Source organism: Anarrhichthys ocellatus, unplaced genomic scaffold (assembly GCF_004355925.1).
Source record: "Anarrhichthys ocellatus isolate YVR2014 unplaced genomic scaffold, GSC_Weel_1.0 scaffold51, whole genome shotgun sequence".
NCBI lineage: Eukaryota > Metazoa > Chordata > Actinopteri > Perciformes > Anarhichadidae > Anarrhichthys > Anarrhichthys ocellatus.
The window spans coordinates 71712-93284 of NW_022280081.1; the positions used below are offsets into that span (position 1 = coordinate 71712).

A 21573-nucleotide genomic window follows, 5' to 3' on the forward strand; every position below is an offset into this window, starting at 1 on the left:
ACACGGAATCTTCTGGAATTCGTCATAAAACCAAGACTACTATTGTTTATACCACAGTCTCTGTGTAATGAGGGAGCTAAGCTTTGTTTATGTTCAATCTCAGCAGCCACTGCCGAGAATAATTTTTTTTTTTGAAATGTTGACGACAACAAGGTTCTGCAGTGCTTTCTGCATGCCCCGTTTGATTTTCACTCACACAGAGTGCCCTCTACTGTTCAAAACAGAGTACTGTCTATTGAATCCCATCATTGATCCCTGTGAGGAAACTTTCCTGACATGTTCACCCACTCAGAGATGTTACAATGAATCTACATGGTGGGGTTTTTCGGAGCCTGGATTCAGTGTCCTGCTCAAGGTGCGAGTGGGTCCTCTGTCAACAACACTGGGCTTGAAGCTGTCTTACAAGAAGTCCAGTTTTTCTAGGCCACATACCCAAATAGCATAGAAGACGTTCTCCTAGCCCCAGTTTGTGCCTCTCATGTAACATTACATTTAGGTAACAGTGGTAATTTCTTTATCCCAAAACGATATATACCAGCAACCCAGGTTGTTTAACAACACTTACCGCTGTTCTGGAAGACTCATTTAACCATTTGGATTAAATATTCCTTATCCTGCAAACATTTTTAACCCAAGCCACTTTTTTTTCTAATCCAAACAAAAATGGTAGCCTACAATGATAAATGCTCAATTTGTCATGTACTTTATATGATCTCACTTGTGGCTGCCAGGATTAGAAAATGTAGTAATTAGACAAACGGGTTAGGGATGTTTATTTATTGTGCAACAGACGAAATATTTTTTTATCCAGAGGATTAGAGGAGTCTTTAAGGACTCAAGCGTGTTGTTTTTCATCCTTCTGGATTTTTTCTTTTTTTAAATCGCCACGTATGTCTTTCGAGAGGAACAAAATGTTCTCCAAAAGAAACAATAAGAAATTGGTTACATTGTGCATTGGGGCTCATGTGGTCCGGGTAGTTGGAGAGAGGGCAGGCCCTCCATCAAAGTGTTACGCTGTCAACTTCTGTTAAAAATTAAATTAGCTCAATACTAGTGCCATTTGTTAAATACTATATCCCCTCAAAAATGCAAAACCAACTCAGTCACGGTTATCCTTTTTTTTTTTAAATAGTCAGTAGCAATACTTAACAACATGATATGTTTACTCTACATAAACTATAAAATGATTTAATTCAATTATAAGAATCATTTCTTATTTCTTTGGTATTTTTGTCATGTATGTAGTAATGATTGCTGGGGAATATGTATGTTGATGTTTTCCAAGGCGTGCTTAGGCATTCGCACGGTCGTGCAAGTGTTTTGCAGCGGTGAGGATTTGTGAATCCTTACTCTCTTCAGGTCTACACATTTTCATTTGAATCATCTCTCTTCCCTCTCTACTCTCTCCTCTCTGTTGGTGATGGTGTTTCCCTTTCTGCTCTCCGAAGACGAAAAAGACCAAAAGGCGGTTAACCGTCGATCCCTTTGATTTTGAACTGGGCTGCGACTACTTGATCCAATCGAGAGGACAACCGAATCAGGTAGAAAGAAGCTGGATGACCTCAGAACCAGCTTTTCCCCAAACCAAACTAATCTTCGTGCCTTTATACAAGCAGAGGTGTTGCATTATTGGCCATGACCAACATACCAAACATCCACACACCAAACTAATGCCAGTAAAACACTAAATTAAGAGGTTGGTCACCTCAGTTGTAGTTTTATAAATATAGATAGATTCATTCTATATTATCTTTGTTTAACTACATTATTTCTGTTATTAGTCAATACACGAAAATGTATGTAAATCTACCACGAGGAACACATTTTGTGTTGATTTTGGTGGCCCCTGTGGACAAAAGTGGCAGTGTTTCCGTGCCCCAGTGCCCTTAGAAAACCTCTCATTTTACAGCAGCAGGGTACAGACAGTCTGCCCCGGGCAGTCCATAGTAACTTTAATCTGCCTGCAGAGTATGAATAAGAGTATATGTGCCACTATTAATGATTTTACTAGCGGGAAACCAAATTCACCAATGTCAGGGATTCTCTTATAATCATGTAGCTCGGAATAACAATACAATATGTCTTGTTATTGTCATTGTTATCATTTCTTGCCCTCAGTTTATTAAACCGGGGACAATCCCGATGCCTTCAACCACCTTCTTCCTCTGGTGCTAAGTTTCCAGCTAAGCCTGAAACAGCATCATTAGCTCCTTTTTACTGATTTTTTGTCAAAATTAGCTCTGACCACTCTCCATCCTCATTCATAGGCGCCCGTCTCCCAAGACATCATGGACATGGATGTAGGTGAGAGGGAGTCGATGCTTGCTGAGGCGGATGTGGCCTCTGTTTTCCACCGGATATTCAAGGATCAAGGCAAAGGTCTGGACCTGGGAATAGCTCCACAGCAAGACAGGACAAAACACATCTCAGATCCCACACTGTAGTGTTAGTAACAATGTTCACTCACCTACGAAGCTTAAGGAAAATACAGAGAGCTAAAAAAAAAAGGCCAACTGGCTATTACAGAGCTCTGCAACGGCTGATTACTTCTCTAAACAATGTGGCCACGTTGTCCTCATTGTATGTCATGTCTGTGTGTATTTTATTAGAGCTACATTCCTCCCATTGTTTTCCACTTATTTTATTTCACATATAAGTCATTTGTAAGCAACCTGCTTTAAAAAAAGTTGCCTTGGCAAGTTAGCTAGTTAACAACATCAAATCTGTTGGTTTAGATAAAAAGTAATGTATCATCAGCACAGCACCAGGACCAGTTGGTCATGTTACTGTTGTAACAGTCATGGTGACAGATCAGAATGCACGGCTTCTTTTCAGCTTATCATACTGTGTAGCATTGATTAAATACAAACAATTTACCATGAGAAGTGACATTTTTATTTTGCCGTCATATTTCTTCCAGATGACCTTGCGTACCCAGACGGTCAAACTATTCCGTCTCGCTCCGTCTCCCGGCTCAGCTACTCCTCCTGTGGCAGTGGGAGTGCTTGGTTCCCCCAGAGCAGCGGCAGCTATCTGCCCGGTCCTGTGGACTCCGAGGAAGACGACCACTGCCAGCTCTACCCTCTCTACCAGTCTCATCCAGGCCCCCACAGCCACACCGCCCAGGAGAGCCTGACCTCACCGAACCCCGCACCGCAGGTCTTTATTATGAGTCATATTATTTTCTTACACTAAATTCCTGAATGTTTATAAATCTGTAAATCCAGTTTCCCAAAGTAGCTTATTAATGATGCATTCAGCTCGTGAATCATTAAACCGTTCTCTCCCCCACATAAAAGTATATTAGCTGCTTTTAGCAATATAAATCAATAGCAGGGATTCTGGCCCTGTTATTACTTGTTATCGGCTCAAAACCAATCCTGTGCGCAGGCGTATTCTGCACATATAGACACATACACATATTAGGAACACGTCTGGGACCTGAACACAGGACACGGACCAGACAGGTGGTGAGACAGAGTTTTTATTCAATCGGGGGATAAATATGAGGGGGGCTGATGAATGGAGATCCAGCAGCAGCAGCAGAAAGCATGAAAGCACCACATTCACAACAACCGACTACATAACTGTCTCAAAGATATGTGTGAGATAGATAAAGGTGAGAGCTTGCCTCGGTTTTTCGTTCCTCGTTTGTGTATAAAATAATAATGGTGAGGCTGGCGTGAGGGTTGGCAGGCAAACAGACAGGCAGGAAGACTGGCAGGCGGGTGAGGATCCTGGAGAACAACGAGACTAACATTAGAGAAGGAAAAACAGCAGGAGGCAAAATCACTAGAGTAAGTCTTTGAGTTCAGCGTGAAGCGTAAGTGATCATCAATCTAGCGAGGAGTGGATGAAGAGCCGGAGAAGATAACCTGAAGGTACATGAGCTGATGGGAGACGGGAATGTAGACTGGGAGGGATGATGAGCCGATTGCAGGCGGGTGTGTGAGTTGACCGCACCAGGAGCCTGGAAGGATGATCACGCCAATACAGGCATGTGGAGATCAATCACAGCGTGCCATCTTGCAGGATGTATAAATTCCTAAAATGGATCCTGAGTATAGAGAAGATGGGAGAGAGGAGGCTTGCCCGAGCTATGAGCGAGGATGCACAGGTGTAGCCTTTGCTGGTATTTTTGTCACCGGTGACGTATAAAACAGCTGTGACAAAGGACAGATGATGCAGCTGTGCCACATGTCATATTTAATTGAAATGCCCGCTGCCTCGACTCCTCTCTCCTTGCGTCTCTTCCTCGTCTCTTCCGCTTGCATCTCCGGTGGGAGGGACTAAGAAGCGGGGAGAAGAGGCGAGGAAAGGAATCGAGGATGTACAAACGGAGAAATGAGAAGAGAGAGACATACAGGAGTGCTAGAGACACAGAGAAAGGTTAAACACAAGGGAACCTGCAGGGAAACAGCCACAACCGAAACACACTAGGAATCAGAAATGGGACAATCATAGTTCACAATGTTCAACCTCCTCACGCAATCTATTCCCATCACTGCACATATACTGTTTTATATCAATTAACTTTACTGATGCATATCCATATGGCTTTTATTGATTCATCATAAAAGTTTGACATGCAAGACTTTGGCACAGTCTAAAAGTCATTTTAGACCAAGATAAACCAAGGAAACCTTTTATTTGACATGTTGGTAGGGGACCAACTGAACATCTGTATCATCATCTTGAGGCATTTTGTTATATTACTACCCCAGCATGGGAATCAACCTAAAAAGTGGACAAAGTGGTAGACTTGACTGGATTTTTATGTACATACGTATATATAAATATATATATTAAACTAGCCACATTTGACCACATGGTATAGCTCTGAGCTCACTGCAACCCGCTGTGTTGGAAGGAATGTTTCATTGCTAAAATGTGCAATAAAGGCCAAGATGAGGCCATGAACAAAACTCATAAAACTACGGGTTGTGAGAAAGATTTGCCAAAAAAACGTATATGATCTGTACAATAATGAATTGTGGTTTGGATTCACATTTCTGAAAGACAAAAGCTAGCAGGGCTGCTTTTCCTTCTGATATTCCAGGTCTTTCGAGCAGCACATGTTGAGCCTCTAATACACACACACACACACAAGTTGATCGGGCTGACACGTTGAGTTGATGTAGGGCAGACAGCTGCTAGATCAGAGGGGGGTTAAATACATTACATCAGTGTCTATTTATGTGATATACAACTCCGTCCCTGGAAAGGATCGCCACAACTGTTGCTGTTGTGAGCAGATAAAAAACAGACTTTTTTCATCATTAGTTTGGCTGACTTTTGTTACTGCTGTCAGTAATCACTGAGTCTACTTGTGTCCTCGTGTGCCCTACTGTTGGGCGCATGTGTCTTTGATTGGATTCAGACCAGCTGTGGAACTTAAAGGGGAAATTTGACATATTTTATGTGGATCTATCAGTGCTGATGGTAAATGTAGTCCACTGAAGAAGAAATAAGTTCTCCAGTGTGTGCTGTGTTGACCGAGAAAGCTGAAGTCTCCTGCTGGTGGAGCCATGCCAGCTGTGCCTACATGTACCAGGATGCATTGCACAAGAGCGGCGAGCTCTCTTTCAGTCTGAGAAATAAACTAAACACACTCACAAAATGTCAATGAAGGAAATATTTTCCCACCGAAACAGAAAAATACAACTGCACACCTTCTGAATTCAAGCTTTTCTCTCTTTTACCAAACAAGACATCCGTCTTTCCACTGTTCCAACAATCAGCTACTCCGGTTTGGTCAAAATAAGTCCTTAATTCCCTGAGTAAGTATAAAAGTAAGTGAAAATGTTTTCCCCCATTGTCTCTCTCTGCCGTGCCAGCAGCTGAGGAGTTGCAGTGGCTCATTGGCGGCTCTTCTACAGAGGCAGACTATTAAATTAGCAAATAACAATGACAAAAATGGCTTGAATTGCCCTGCTGGTCTTGGTTGTTTTTTCCCAGTGATGGGGAAAACTTTCATGCATAGGAAGGCACACAGGGCTCGCTCTCTCGGTTCGTTGTCGTCGGCTACAGCATCAAATAAAAACTGCCCACACTGACATTCATTACAGCACAATGATTCTGTTTCTGTTGGCATCGGTGGGTATTTTGAGCAAAGCAACCATTAGTCTGTGTTTGCTCTCGGCAGGTCAGATTCAAGAGGGTCTCCCCGGTCATATCCTCTCTCTGGCTGAATACGGCCAGCCTGTCAAATTTACACTGTAATGATCCTTGTCCTTAACATCCTCTGCAATCATATTTTGGGGATGACATTTTCAGTGTTGGAAATGTACTAGTTTGCAATACAAGCGAAGAAAACAAGTACTTTTTGTCATTGCGCCCCACAGCTAATAATGCTGAGGTAGCACTCTGTAGCTCTTCCTTACTCCAACGTCGTCACTGTCACGTCACTGGATGCAGGAAGATCAACGGATTTTGCAACTACTTCAGACAGACACCAAGAACATCTGCAAGAACTGCAGCGGTTTTTCACACTATATCCCAAACTCAAATAGATCAATATCATTTTCTCTTTTTTAATTTTTAATTATTGATGTTTGATGTGGTGGAAAATAATCTTTTTAACCTCCCTGTGAGAAATAACCGAGATGAGAAAACTCTTAAATATAAAAAACATATTTATTGAACAGACACTAATAATATTTCAGCTGAATGGATAGAGCTCTTTCCCCACAGATGGTTCGGAGGTCTAACAACAAGGAATAGTTTAACAGAGTATATATGCACATTATCTCGTCCCCCCCCCCCCTTCGCAGATGTCCTCCTCTGCCTGCCGATGCATCCACCAAGGCCAGGTTCCCGGCATTGGCATTGTATTTTCGTGGTGAGATCAGGATGACACTACAGCAAGCCAGAAATGCTAAAATACCTTCGATATGATAACATTTATTATTAGGTTTTAAATTAGTCTGGTTGGCCTCGTCTGCATATGTTCAGGTTTAAGCGATACAAGTTATTAAACTAAAAGAATGGTATGATACATTTCCACAACATTTGACTCAGACTATCCGAATTGATATTCTTTATTAAGGATGGCTGGTGTCCCAACTGGCCTTATCATGATTTCCGCCTTCGATATGTGGTGTCATGGCAAAGTTGTCTCACAGCTGGCCAACACACTGACTGAGGGACACAAACAGGATGCTGCAGAAAACACACAGCCCAAACATGTGCCTGTCAGACATCAAAAGCTGCCGTGGTATTTCACATTGGCTTAGGACCAGGATCCCTCAGACACCAGCTGCTCATCCTGCAGACAAATGTCGCTTCCCCTCCATTTGATTCTGATTTGGAGCGCTTGAAATAAAGGGACAAATCCACTTTGATTAGGTTTGTTTGTGGGATAAGACAGATAAGACAGTGGGATCACTCAAGAAGATTTTACATGTTTAAGTTAAATTCAAGTTAAATAAAAATAAATTATGAATTAAATTTTAGTTGATAGTATTTTTGCTGTTAACAAACAATGAAATGATAATTCATAATGTTTACTCATTACTAGTGATGCTATAATTTCTTTAAAGAGTTTATTGTTGCACAGATTTTAACATTTTAGATACTATAGTAAGAATGTGTTAATGATTACCAAATGATTTGTAGAGAAATGGTTTGTAAAGCATCTATAAACATTATTTGGATGCTTTCATAAAGTTGCAGCTGATTATTGTAATGCTTTGTTAAATCATGAATAAACCATAAAACATATTCTATAAACATATTAAGATAGATGTTAAAATGTTGTCATTGGTTATTAATTGGTTTCTGATCCATTTATCGATATAATCTTTATAGATGCTTTACTTTAAGTATTCATGAACCTTTTTAACAAGTATTATGATCATCTGCTGCAACTTCATAAAAGCCATCAAAATAATGTTTATAGATCGTTACAAACTATTTTTTAAGGTTTAAAAATAGTTTGGTAATCATTAACAAATACTTGATGTAGTATATAAAATGTTATGAGTACAACAATAAACTATTAAAAAGTAGTTTTTATTGTTCGATAGAATTTATCATTTCTAAACTAATTATGTAGAAACAATCATAAAATCTCAATATTGCATTATTAATAATGCAATATTGTTGCAACAATAATGTTGTTAATGCATTCATTATTAACAGTAAAATAACTATTAACATGCTTTAAACGACTATCAATTTATTACATTATATACAGTGTATTTGTTAACTGATGGTTATTATAAAGTGGAGAAACAGAAGCTTCCCTACAAGGTACCAGGGCTCAATGATCCAGATCTCAACCCATCTGAAGGCCTACGGGAGATTTTGGACTGAAGTGCTCTGCCGCTTCAGAAGAGTACCAGGGCAACATGAAAAAATTAGTTTTAGTTCGGGCCACATGTCAACATTTTATTTTAAGTTCTAAATTTAAAGTCAGAATTTTGAGTTTAAAGTCAAAAATCTGAGAATGAAGTCCAAATTCTAAGTATAAATTCAGAAATATTAGATTAAAGTCAAAATTCTAAGAATAAATTAAGAATCAAAATTCTTAGACTTAAATTAGAATTCTGAGAATAAAGGCACAATTCTGAGATGAAAGTCAGACTTGTGACTCTAAACTCAAATTAACTTTTCACATGTGGCCATAATCTTCCGAACCGTGTTCCGAAGCCTTTCAAAGGTCTTTTTCAGTCAGCTGTCTCACAGGCGCCTGATGGAACACGTCTTTCTACGATATGTACAGATATTTCTACAGATATGTACACAGGGTCTTCTGAATGCACCATTATGATTAGGTTATATGTGGTTATGTTTAGCGAAGGGGTCATGGTTTGGGTTTGGGAATCTTAGGAATGAGAGGCAGAATTTCAACAACCCAGGGCAATGACTTGGCTCATGACTGTCTGCTTGACTTCCTGATTTGAAGATGACTGTTTCTGAACCCAGGCACCCCGTGGAAAAAATAAAAAGGTATTATTGCATCATGAGCCATTATCCAAAAGAGCCACTTTAGTCAAGATTTACTCTCTCTGCATCTGGACTGCTGTGGCTTCGCCCAAGTCAGAGCGGACCCTCTCAATTACAGTGAAATCACATTTGGGGATGAGGGGATGTGGCTCAGAGCTCAGACTCTGATGATGTTTGATTTGTTCAGTCTGAGGGAAATTGATGTCATATTGCACGTTGTTACTCAGAGCGTGAGTTCAACAGCACCCTGTATACTATACTCTTGTTTTGAAGAGACTATTAATACATGTGTGGTGACTTTTCTTGTGTTCTCCAACTTTTTACTCTAATGCAATCATTCCTTTATGCCTCTGATATCCTACTACCGGATGACGTTCTTCATCATATCTTGTCTTCATCATCTGACTGTAGCCTCCCTGACTCTCCCCGTCTTCCTCCAGATCACTGACCTGAACAGACGCATGTCAGCCATTGAGACCCTCTTGAACCACTTGGAGCAGAAGGTCACCTCAACATACTATGAGGTAAATCCATTCAAATATCACATCACAGTTGCCAAGTAATCATTAATAACCATCATCAAACCTCAGCCCAGCTGTTGCAGAAGGAGGCTTTGGGAATTAGATGAGGAGAATGAAAGTTCAAATCGGAAAAAACAAGAACATGTTTGCGTGTACATTACCATAGCAACAGGGACTGTGATTAGTCCTTCGATGGTCTCATCACATGCTGCAAAAAGTAGAAAGTGACATACCAACAATAAAGTGAGCAGCAAACATTCACTTTTATTAAACTACACATGAAATATGAACCTTGCACTTGACTGGCCACATGTTCCAGAGCAACATAGGAAGTCCTGTCTTCCCTCAGACAGCACCCTCCTGCATTCACAGGTCTTTGCTGCACACACAGCTGATGATGATTAAAGTCTGTGAGGACTGGTGGAGATCATATACTGGAACTTGGCCTTCATCTTCGCAGACTTTTCTGGAATGAACCCTGAGTGACCGCCAGGTTTCCATACGTGTGCAGAGGCTTCGAACACTTACCTGTTTGAAAATGTAATCATGTGCAAGGGAACCTTTTAGTGTTGGTCTGCTCGGTGCTTTGTATTTATTTGTACTCGTCGCCGTTGGTGAGGAGTGAAGTATGATACGTCTAAGTGTAGTTGTTACCATGATTACATCATTATTGGTTCTGGTGGGGGTGTGAGCGTCTGTCTCTGTCAGCCCTGCAATACTCCTGCACAGAATAAGCGGTTAAGGATAAATATAATGGATGGTTCTACCTTTAAAGACATTGTTGCTAATGATAAAACTAAATAGTATGATGGCAGCCTTAGAGCTGCACTAATCAGTATTTTTCATGAACTATGGCTCAAACGGCGATGTGCAAAGTCAAAGGAGTTGCTCCTCATGACAAACACAGGTCAACTTTACAAAATGATATGTCAGTGTTATATTTACAGCTCATTTTGGCCCCAAGTGGCCCCAAAAAAAGCAAGTCAATGCAGCTTTAAGTGGCATCTATCTCAGTGTAGTTCAAACAGTTCACAATTTTATTGATTTGATTGTTTTGTTTTCAGCAAATGATCCCTCCTAAAAATGAGGCATTTTATTTGCAGCTCATTATTTAATCTTTGATAAAGAGAGGCACACAGCTCCTCATATTCATCCTCCTCTCATCAACACGGATGTCTCATGTGGGTTTGGTATCTGAAATCCACACCAATATAATCAGAGAATGATCCAACCCACAAAAACAGTATTAGCATATATATAGCATATGTTTGGCTGGTTTTGTCTGAGCAGAGTCTGCACGCAGCATGTCTGTGTTAATGTCCAGCTGATGAGTGTAGGAACAGGGGAGTTCTCACGCTCTCATGCATCCATGTACTGTATGACCCATCTATCCGTTTTCTAGACCTGCTAGTTCCTGTTTAAGAATGCACAGTGGCATGGTGGGGGGGGGGACCCTTGGCCAATATGCATTGTGCAGAAAGCAGGGCAACAAGTCAACAGTTTATCACACATGCAGTTTACAGTGATGATAGCGGCACTTTTACCAATTGGAAAATTGCTTCAATTGTTGGAACACTGGGCCTTTGATTTCACACAGAAGTAGACAAAAGCCGACTTCTCGTTTTTGGCAATGACCATCGCTTTCATGGGCTGAAGCGATAACTGCTCATGCTGAAAGAAACTACATGTCCCAGGCAAAAAGTTTGCATCCTCCGCAGCTGATGATCTACTTGCATAGCAAGGCATCTCTTTCTGTTTGTATGAATGTATGTGTGTCCTTTGCATATCTCAAGAACCGTCCATCAGATTTACTTCACCCTTGGCGGGGTACCAAGCTGTGGAACCAAGAGAAAGCTTTGTCGAATTAAGTGCAATTCAAACATGCTGCGCGTTCAATATTAATTATCTTTTTGCTATAGAAGCAAGTGGGGGCGGGGTATCAGGGCTCTCAGGGGAGTCGAGTATGTCCTCCGCAGTGGGCCTTTACAGCCGCAGTTCACTAACGTTACAACCAAACTTTTCTTCACTTTCGTGGAGTCAATGAGCGATTTTCGGCTACGCTGCAGTAGCTTGCAATTTCTGCCAAGTTATTGTTCCGTTCCGAATGGGCTAAAGGACAATGCACTTGTGGTGGAGCTAGTTAGCCCTAGTGTTGCTGTATGGTATTATTTAAAAAAGAATGAATTGTTATTTTTAGGGGTAAACCCCTCAGGCACTTCACCAACTGCTTTCTACTCAATCAATGCATTCTAAATCAAACACATATTCTCTGCTCTGTTCCTGCAGACCAGCCAGGCTCCTCCGACTCCAAACAGCACCTCTCCTCTTCCTCAGTATGAGGAAGTGGACTTAGAGGAGCAGCAACTGAGACAGAAGCTGCACGAGATGACGGACAACATCAGTGACCACGGTCTAACCTCTGACGAGGACGAGCCCAGCAGGCCGCACTCCTCCCAAGAGATCCCAGCATGGAGGAGCCCAGAGGGGGAGGCCAAGCCCACCAGAATACCGACTAGACCCACATCCCAGACAAGCATCGTTCTCTGCAGTCTTGAGGAGGAGCAGCCTCAGCTGACTGAGTCTCAGAAGGTACAGACAGCTGTGGCAGATTTAATGAGCAAAACATCAGTAGAAAAAATAAGATTTTGTATTCACAACACAAGCATTTGATGCCAGAAAGTTCATCAGAAACATACACACTGCACATCTGGATTGTAGCACATTCTGTTCCAAACTCGGAGGAAAAGATCCTGGCTCATGAAATTCCATACCAGCTCTGCAGGAATCCATTTGAAGCACACACTAGTCATAAATCAAGTCACTCAGCCTTAGCATTTATTTTTCCTTTGCAACTGAAACACAGAGTGGACTATAGTAAAATAACTCTTTTTTAGCTGCTCTGCTAAGCTGCCTGAACGTTTTGTTCTGGCATTTCTTTCCCTTAACAGCTAACGGTGCTCTGGTGTGTAATGATATTGTGTTACTAACATCACTGTACTATAGGCCTGTTCAAACTGCATGCCCTCTCTTAAGGATTTAAAGTATCACATAACACAAGCAGGAGAACACTCAGTTATGACCTGATGAACTTGTGATGGTTTTGCAGCACGGCTGTCTTGCTTCCAGTTTGGCTGAAGGAGCAAAGGTCGACCTGTGATCTCACAGCAGCCCTTCTGTTCTAATTGTCCTCAAACCACAACTTTTTGTGCTTCATTGACTATAGTCGGTGCTTCTGGGAGATGCTGTTTATATAGTAAATACCAAAACCATTATCTACATGCAGGATTCCCACAGGCATATTGTACTATATATGGTTGCAATACGTTTGTTAACCTTACAGTAGGTGTTTGCCACTGAGATCATCTACTGGGGCAATGTAGACTCAATACTTCTGAACAGGACCACATTATTTGTCGGTGTTTTTTCAAAACTGTTATAAATTAAAGCTGCAAAAATGGATCACAAACTGCCTTTTTTCTAAACTGTTGTTTGTGGTTTTGGTACGTCCAGGCAACTAAATGTCCGTTAAGGTATACATATAGAGAAAGCACAAATTTACAATAGTCAATTCTAAACAAACATTTTCAGAAAAAAAAGAGATTGATTGAGATTAGCCAATAATCTTTTTCTTAACCCAAATCATTTTCACTTTAAAAACATTTCAGGTCTAAATAAATGGCTTAAATTCAATAGTTTTGATGTTGTATGATGTTATGTTCAAAAAGAGTTTGGTCAGGGTTCACTGGTGGCCAACAAGGTATAAGCACTGACCCCGAGTCAGCCGGGAACCTTTGTTGCATGTCATTCTGGCATCACTCTACTGTTGATTATTTAATGAAGGGATTGAATGCCCAACCACCCACACAAAAGAAATTAGCTTGATGAAGTTTTGATGTGAAATACTCATTCATATATATATTTTTGTTTATTTCCTCACATTTGTCTTGAAGACAAACCACTCAACAGACAGCCTGGAGAGAAAGTGGCACCCCCTAGAGGAGGGGTCGAAGGCAGGTTTCAAAGGCTCAACGGCCTTACTGGTTGAGCTGGAGGACAAGGTAGCTCAAGCAGCAGCCAACGTCCAGAACGCCCAGAGTGAGGTAAGCTAAAACCAGAAGCTGAGTTAAGCTTAGTTGGCACATTAGATCTGTTTTGAAGAGACAGAAAAGTGTGCAGATTCCCTGTGTCTCTTTTTGTTCCCAAGGTCTCTTACATAGAGAACAGGATCGCTGCCCTGAATGCTGCTGGCATGCCAGTGGATAAGAGAAGAAAGGTAAAGACATTTAGTTCATTTGAGTGTATGCCAGAGTTTTAGAGTCAGAGCAGGTTAATGTGAACATCTCTGATGGTGTAAAATACTTTTGATATTGTTCTGAAGGCAACTTTTATTCCAACTGGTTGACTTTAGAGGCTCGTTTAAGATGAGCCAGAAGCGAAATGCCTCAAATGATTTGCTAGTAAATCAAGCTCAGCACTCATTGGGAGTTGAAACTCAAATGCAAAGAGCCTGCACTCTGTGCAGTTATGATGAAGTGTAATCAGTAACATATGCATTTAATTAGTAGGCCTGCATATCTGACATTAACAATTTAACACATTTGTGCATTATCCATGAATGCAAACTCACTGATAAAAATAGTTTGGAGAGTGGTTCTTTCTTTTACATCTAGTGTTCAACCCCAGTGTTGATTTGTTTTAAGATGAACAGACACTTGAGTCACATTCATTTGTAGTGTTTTGCCGTTTTTACCATCACTGCTACATTATCTTCACTTAATGAATCTTATTCTATGGTTTTTTATTTTTAGTTTTTTATTGTATCTCTGCACTTCTATCTTTTTCGTTTTCTATATCTTGATTAAAGTAGCTTTTGACTTATTAGAGAAGAACTCTAGTCAAATATTTCTTGGAGAATTTGCGTGTTCTGTAAAGGGAAGTAATCAGTTAAGAAATGGCGTGATACTTACACAGTACATTTTTACTGATAGTGCACGGACTTGATGGTGTTGAATACGACTCCTAGTTCTGTGGCCCCGCACCCTGCGATTCAAATCAACCAATAACATCATTTCTATCCCCTCAGCAGGTCTGTCTCTGATAAATATTTCTACCTTCAAAAGGTGCCAAAATGGCTGATGGGCCATATATTTCCCACATTCAAATTTTTTTTCTTTTCTTTTTGATTTTGTCTTTGGTGGCTTCTAGTCTGCAATCCCGATCCAAGCAAGAAGACTCTCCTACAACTTTCCCACAAGTAAGAACCGACACTGCTGCCCTTGAGCGTGATCCCCAGAGCCCTCCGCCTGACTCAGAATATCTTAACCTTGTTAAACTCGGAACACATGATGATCTCTTTTGTGAGCTGGGGAACACTGCGTCCTATTGCACTACAGCTGTATGTCAGATACTCAAATTCTCTACAGGCAGGATTCCCACAGCTATAAATGGAAGAATGTTTCAAGGCAGAATAGTGGTTATGCAATACGTTTGTTAACCTTACAGTAGGTGTTTGCTACTGGGAACATCTACTGGGGCAATGTAGACTCAAGAATTGTTGTTAAGAGAAGACTGAATGCTTCTAATTCACTTTCCCAATAATGTCATAGCTAGTCTCCATCTGTAATTTTACAATTTTAGGTTCATAACAAAATGAAATAGGAAACCACAATCTGACTTCATATCTGTACTAAGTTTTTAAAAAGCCAGCCAGTAGAACATGGATGTACAATGCAGCTGCTGTATGTTTGCAGGCCGGGTGGACAAGTTTGTGAGAAACTCCTTCTACAGGGGCTCCCTGACACAGAGGAACCCAGTGGCTAAGCCCAAGACCAGGGCCACCTGTGCGGTATGACCCCACTGTACGGCACGGGGTGCATTGAAGAGTTCACTTCCAACATCATATAGCTACCATTTGAGAAAAACAATCTATGAAAAATGTATGTATGGCAACAACAAAATTAAATAATCTGGATTGTCTGTCTTGAAGATATTGAACGGTCAACGTAAAGAAGTCAGACATTTTGGGGAATACACTTTATTGCTGAGAGTTAGATTAGAAGACTGATAGCAGAGTCGGGAAGCTTAGCTTAGCATAAAGCCTGGAAATGGTGCCATAACATTGTTTTGAAACCCCAATAGTCTGAAAAATATCCCATTGGACCAAAAGCCCATTTGCCCAACAGCCCGATATCTTGAAAAAAAAAAAAAAACTATGGTAAGACATTACCTACCCTACTCTGTCTCTGATTGGTTTACCCTGATATTTTTACCCTTACCTTAACTAATGTCACTCCTCAATCTTAAACCGAACCAACCCGACCGACAAAGGCAACGAGTACTTGCCAATCAGAGGCAGAGTAAGGCGGGTCATACCTTCGCAATAGTATGAAAAAAATGAGGACGATCTGATGATATTCTGCAAAATAATTAGCCACGTGCTGCTAATTGTTGCAGGGAGAGTGTATATTTTCGAAGCAATAAGCCTCTGGAGCAATGCCTATTTGTTTTCCGGGCTGTCGGACACACAGGCTTTTGGTCCAATGCAACATTGTTGGACTGTTGGGCCATCACAACAATGGACAGTCCCCCTGGAAAGGGAAACCGCTAGCCTGGCTCTATCTAAAAGTAAAAAAAAATCCACATTAACACATTTGGAAGTCCCCCCCCCCCTTTACACCACAACCTGTTGTTTTTATGCTGTGGTTAGTGAGCTTTAGAGGTGCTCGTACTGGTGCAGTGTTTTACCTTTTGACCTAGCTAGGCTAGCTGTGCTAATCTATGCTAATGTAACTGGCAGCAAGCTGTAGCCTTACATTTAACAGTGTGACATAAGAGTGGTATGATTTTCTCATCTCTTGGCAAGATAGCAAATAGTGGATTTATAAAAAATGTCACACCATTTCCTCAGATTTATTTTTTCAAATGGATCTAATGTTGGAAAGGAACTCTTCACTGGGCTTTAACTTCTTCTGCTGGTGGATCATCTGGTGGTTCATTTCCAATCAGGCTTTGTGATGGTTTTAAATAATTGTATTTCCTTATATTTTTGCTTCTTCTTTTTCAATCAAATATAACAATTCTATCGAATTCTTGCATTATTGAGATGGTATGATTAATGTCCCAATTAACTTTATTCAGTTATTCAATTCAGCTAATATTAAATTGTTTCATTTTCTTAATTTCTTATACTAGACAAAGACCCTATCTTTGTTCTGGTATTAAACAATGTGTTTATTTACACGTCTTTAATTTGGCCTGACGAACTTAGAGCCAAAAGAACTTAGAGCCAAAAGAACTTAGAGCCAAAAGAACTTAGAGCCATCAAAAGGTTCGATTAGATTAGCAAAAGAAACACTGGTTATGAAAATGATATGCCTGTTTACTGTGATTTATTATGAGAATTTAAAACACAGGTGTTGCTGCTTTGACTGCCACGACTTCTGGAAAGCACTTAAAGTTAATGGTCAAGATTTAAAAGACAGCCATGCAATATACTTCTCAGGTGTATCCTGTTAAAAAAAAGAAATCTTCTTTAACTATGAATGAGACCCTTTTTGCAATGCTTAAACATGTATTAGTGTGCGTGCAATATGCAAAACAAAAACCCAAGCTATGGTCCAGTCTCTAGAAGCCACAGCTATAGATCACAGTAAGACAAGAGCTTTCGTTTCCCTTTGATTACTATTTGCTTAGATCTCTCTACACACTTGTGATACTTTAAGAGGAAACAATGCATGGTGATTGATTTCCCCTTTAATGTGATTTAAATACGTTGTTCGTTTCTTTTCTTCAGCCTGCAGTAATCACTCACAACACGATGATTCATAAGTCATCAAAAGGTTTATATAGGCCAGCACGTACTTCCTATTGTATTCATGTTTGTGTCTCAGTTGCTATGAATGATTTCATGGCTAACAATGAATCAGTTAACCCAATCAGAGCATGAAATGATTGATTATCTAATTACTAATTACAGCCAATCATCGGTTGTTTCCGTCTGTCTCTCTCTCTGATTGCAGAAACCAGTAATGACGCAGGACTCATGAGGAGGAGGCTGAGCATTATGTGACCGCGTTTGTTGTTGTAACAGTTCGTAATGGACTGAAATGAAGCTGAGATTCCTATTTAAACATCAGAGACTGTCGACTGGGATGGGAGTGCTTACATTTATATTTAAAACTCTTTCCTTGTGATATTGTTGTGCTATTTTACTGGGCTAGGTACCATACTATATTTAATGGAAATACACACACGATATGCACTAATGTTGCTAGACCTGCATCGTAGTGTGTACTTGATGATTTGTATACAATAATGTACTCATGTTAATGTACTCACCTTACTCTGCAAAAGCATTCACATTTTCCTGTTTTCATCTGAAATCTATAGTTATTCGTTCCAATGTTCACACAGTAGACTAGAAATGAAAACGCTTCCAGATTAAAGCAACATTTAAAATTGTGATATTTGCAGCCTGTCTAAAACCTGCAATAACAAACTACAAATCAGTTAGAAATATTTTTACATTTTAAGTTGCTAGGCTACTATCATTACAAGAAAGTTAAAGATTTTGATATCATAGGCCTGTCTCATATGGTTAGTTAAATAGTGATGTATATGAATCAAATAAATAGCAACATTGATGCACAGTCCTTGTGTGTATTATGGCACAATATCTAAAAGGCAATTATAGTAAACGTGTGAATTTGATCAAATTTCTTTCTCATATTTTTGCAAAGGGATTGTTTGGATTATTTAAAGTGAAGTGAACGTTAAAAAAGTCAACATCAGTTGAAGTATTTAGACTGTTTTCACCACTGTACCTTGCTGTGAGACCAACACAAGCCGCTATCAATGCTCTCTTCAAAGCCACCATAATTTCCATGAACTGTTTGCACAGACAGACGGGTGATAAACCAAAGGAAAACCCTTGAATGAAAGAGGGGAGAAACACACAGATGCAGATGTTTCCATGCAGGTTACAAAGGGTTCATATGGCCTTACCCATCTGTAGATTTAAAAAGTCGTATTCAGTTTTACTTTGTTTCTTTAGTTAAAACATCACTTTAAATATATGTGTAACTCTAATTATGCAGTGACATTGGTTTTGTTTTCCTCATTTGTCTTATTAAATTATTTACAAACTAAACTGACTCTGTCATTTTATCTTGTTTTCTTCTTTTTAATCACCAACGTAGTTTGTGACCAAAGATGGGACTTCAAACAGCAGTTCTCTGGTACATTTGTGTTGTCTTTGATACCTCTTCCCGTAGCACAACTGCATTATTTTTCTCGAATCAGCCTCTTCTTGTTGATGAAATGTTGGCAGCCGCCCAACCGCTTTTCCATTTGCTTGGTCCGTTGCTATTAAGATAAGACAAGATATAAGATATACTTTATGTCTCGGGCAATAGTTCTGCACACAGCTGTAATCCACATCAAATAATACACAGCCAACAGACATTACAGTGATACACCAAAGAAGAGACAGAAAAGCATGCCCTGAGAGATTTATAAGATACATAAAAATATGTATTATAAAAGATTATTTTTTATTTTAGTCAGTGGTGGTCATGCCTCGACTTAACAGCCCTGATGGTTCCCTGAATCCACCGGGAGAGTTGCATCAATGTGCACTCGCCTAATGCTATCAAGGTCCTTGATCTTTCAGGAAATGGACATTCCAGAGAGGCCATTTTAAAATACACAAATACTTAAGTAGAAATAAACAGCATTTTCATACCCACAACATGACTATAATTATTTTGGTTTATGAAAACGTTTGCTCCAATGAAAATCCTGTTTCACTGTTTGAAATCCTTGAGTAGACAGGAAATATGCAGCATCAACAGAAAAAACTGAGTAGTGAGCAAAAGCAGCGCTGGCTGCCATTACTGAACGAAGAACAGACCACCAGCTACTGTGCAGAAATGTGAACTGCATTGACAGAAGATCGCTTTGACATTTGTTATAGCATCCAACAGCACCCCAAAACCCAAAATACTCTTCCAGTTCAATGGGAACTTTGTGGATTCGGTGGTGCCATCGGTGCAATATGTATATTATATTGTTCTTGAGAGGCGGTTACATCAGCATATCAGTCTCATAACAGGGATTGTTTGTGCAATGGGCTGTCCTCTCACAATAGAGGGACGAAGCATTTGCTCTGGTTCAGTCATCATTGCACCTGTTCAGCTCCTGAGTTTGTAACTTGGAGATAGTGAAGCAGCAGATTGGTTTGGCAAACCGTCCGACAAGAAATCCTCCGAACGGTAATTCTTCATAATTCTTCAATATTCCTGTGAATTACGAAATCAGGCCAAATATTGCTTGGGTCACAAGTGCTGCCAGTAATAGCAAAGTGGAGCCAGAGAGTCAATTCAAACAGTCTGCTGAGATGAAGGAGATAAAAAATCAAATGTGGTTTTTAAAAGAGCAATCCAGTGCAGAATACATGCATGTGGCAGGCAACTCTGCACATTCCAGTGACTTGCTATTGTTGACACAGTGATGTCAGCGATCAGTATGTATGCCATCCTACTGTGTGAATTCAAAAGGAAATTTCCTTACGATGTACTAGGTCAGTGGAGAGCTCAGATCAATCGGATCTCTGACGGTGATACTATGTTTCGGGTTCAGATGTGACTGTTTTTAGGACTGTTTTTTTGCTCAAGGGAATGTGTGCAGCACTCTGTGCATTCAACATTTTCCAAAGTCAGTTTTAATTCATACTGTTACTAGTCATCAGAGTCTCTGATTGGCCAATTACATAATTTTGCCTTGTTTTACAATTACAGATTAATTTATGAAGTAAAACAACCACCAAATGTCATTGTAGATGATATCAATGCTGCAATTAAATAAAACGACATGCAATAAAGAAACTATTATGAAATGAAATAAAATAGATATCATTCCATAATAATGAGCCGGCTTTCTTTGACAATTTAATAATGTGTACTATATTTAATTTTTTGGGCAGCAAGGTGACATTTTCAATGTGTAACTTTCGTCCACTACACTACTTTTATTGGAAAGCGTAGTCAGAGGAAAAGTGCAAAACATTTGTCATTAAAGGTTTCATGGTGGATACTCATGTATACATAACTATTAAATTAAAAAGAAACACATTTAAAAAGCCCTCAATACATAAATGACTTCTTACCTTAAAACAGCATTTTACGAAAAAACTTTAAATTGAATCAAAAATGAGGATTTAGTTAACTTTTGCATTCTTCAAACAATTCCTCACTTCTTTCTGAGTGGTATCACTCAAGGGGTTTGCACAACATCTGCATGATCTGAAACAGCAGTGCTGAAGGTTTTCATTCATAAGATTTATACACTCATAATGACAACCAAATCTCATTTCACTGCATTTCATACTCAGCATGAGGTGTTTCTTTGTTTCTGTGAAGCATCAAACCCAAACGAGGACCAGCGGCCCCTCAGGTCTTAAGGGAGCTTGGGTTCAATCAGCACAACAAAGCCTTGTTCCAGTGACGATTATCCCTTAAGATCTCGCCATGTTTTAGATCACTAAGCAGTAAGACGTCCTGCAGAGAAAACCTGTTGTGTGTACAGAGGAAACGTGAGAGAACGTTGTTCAAAGAGCAAGTGACTGCAGAGGAGAGAAGTCTATTTGTATGGAAGCTTCAAGGGGCCAAATGCAAACAGAAATACAGTTTTACTTATTGTAAAAGGGTGTTGTTGAAGCATAGGGACAATATTTATAATATTTATTACTCTGGCATGCACAGTCAATTTAATCCAAAACAGATTATTTTTCATCACACATTTCCAAACTATTATGCCAGAAAGAAACCACGCAGCAGCATCACTGGAATGAACACATAATCATTAATGCAGACTTCATGCATCAAGACTTTTTAAAGACAAATGGTTCAATATTTTGGGAAATGCCTTTATTTCCTGAAGGTGAAAAGCTCATATCAATATTGTGACGACCCTGTCTGCCTGTGTGGCTGCTTTCCTTGCAGGTGTGGCAGAGGATCGTCAGGCAGAGTGGGGACACCTGAGGCAATTAGCAACACTGGCCCTGTGTGCCAGTGCACCCTTTATAAAAACCCTCTGGATCTTCAGT

At 39.9% G+C, this 21573-nt stretch overlaps 1 protein-coding gene across 5 annotated transcripts in view; it reads left to right on the plus strand.

The window, feature by feature from the left end:
* The window catches only part of mlphb (melanophilin b), a 40039-nt gene extending 21234 nt beyond the window's left edge, over positions 1-18805 (plus strand). For 2 of the 5 annotated variants that reach the window (XM_031870167.1, XM_031870172.1), the window contains 10 exons: positions 1449-1541; positions 2268-2379; positions 2921-3159; positions 9390-9473; positions 11757-12059; positions 13421-13570; positions 13675-13743; positions 14676-14724; positions 15221-15315; positions 17489-18805. In XM_031870167.1, coding sequence (XP_031726027.1) covers positions 1449-1541; positions 2268-2379; positions 2921-3159; positions 9390-9473; positions 11757-12059; positions 13421-13570; positions 13675-13743; positions 14676-14724; positions 15221-15315; positions 17489-17515 — 1221 coding nt within the window. In that variant the 3' untranslated portion in view covers positions 17516-18805. The other 3 variants (XM_031870168.1, XM_031870169.1, XM_031870170.1) reach the window with 3 other exon arrangements.
* Positions 18806-21573: the final 2768 nt, after the last annotated feature.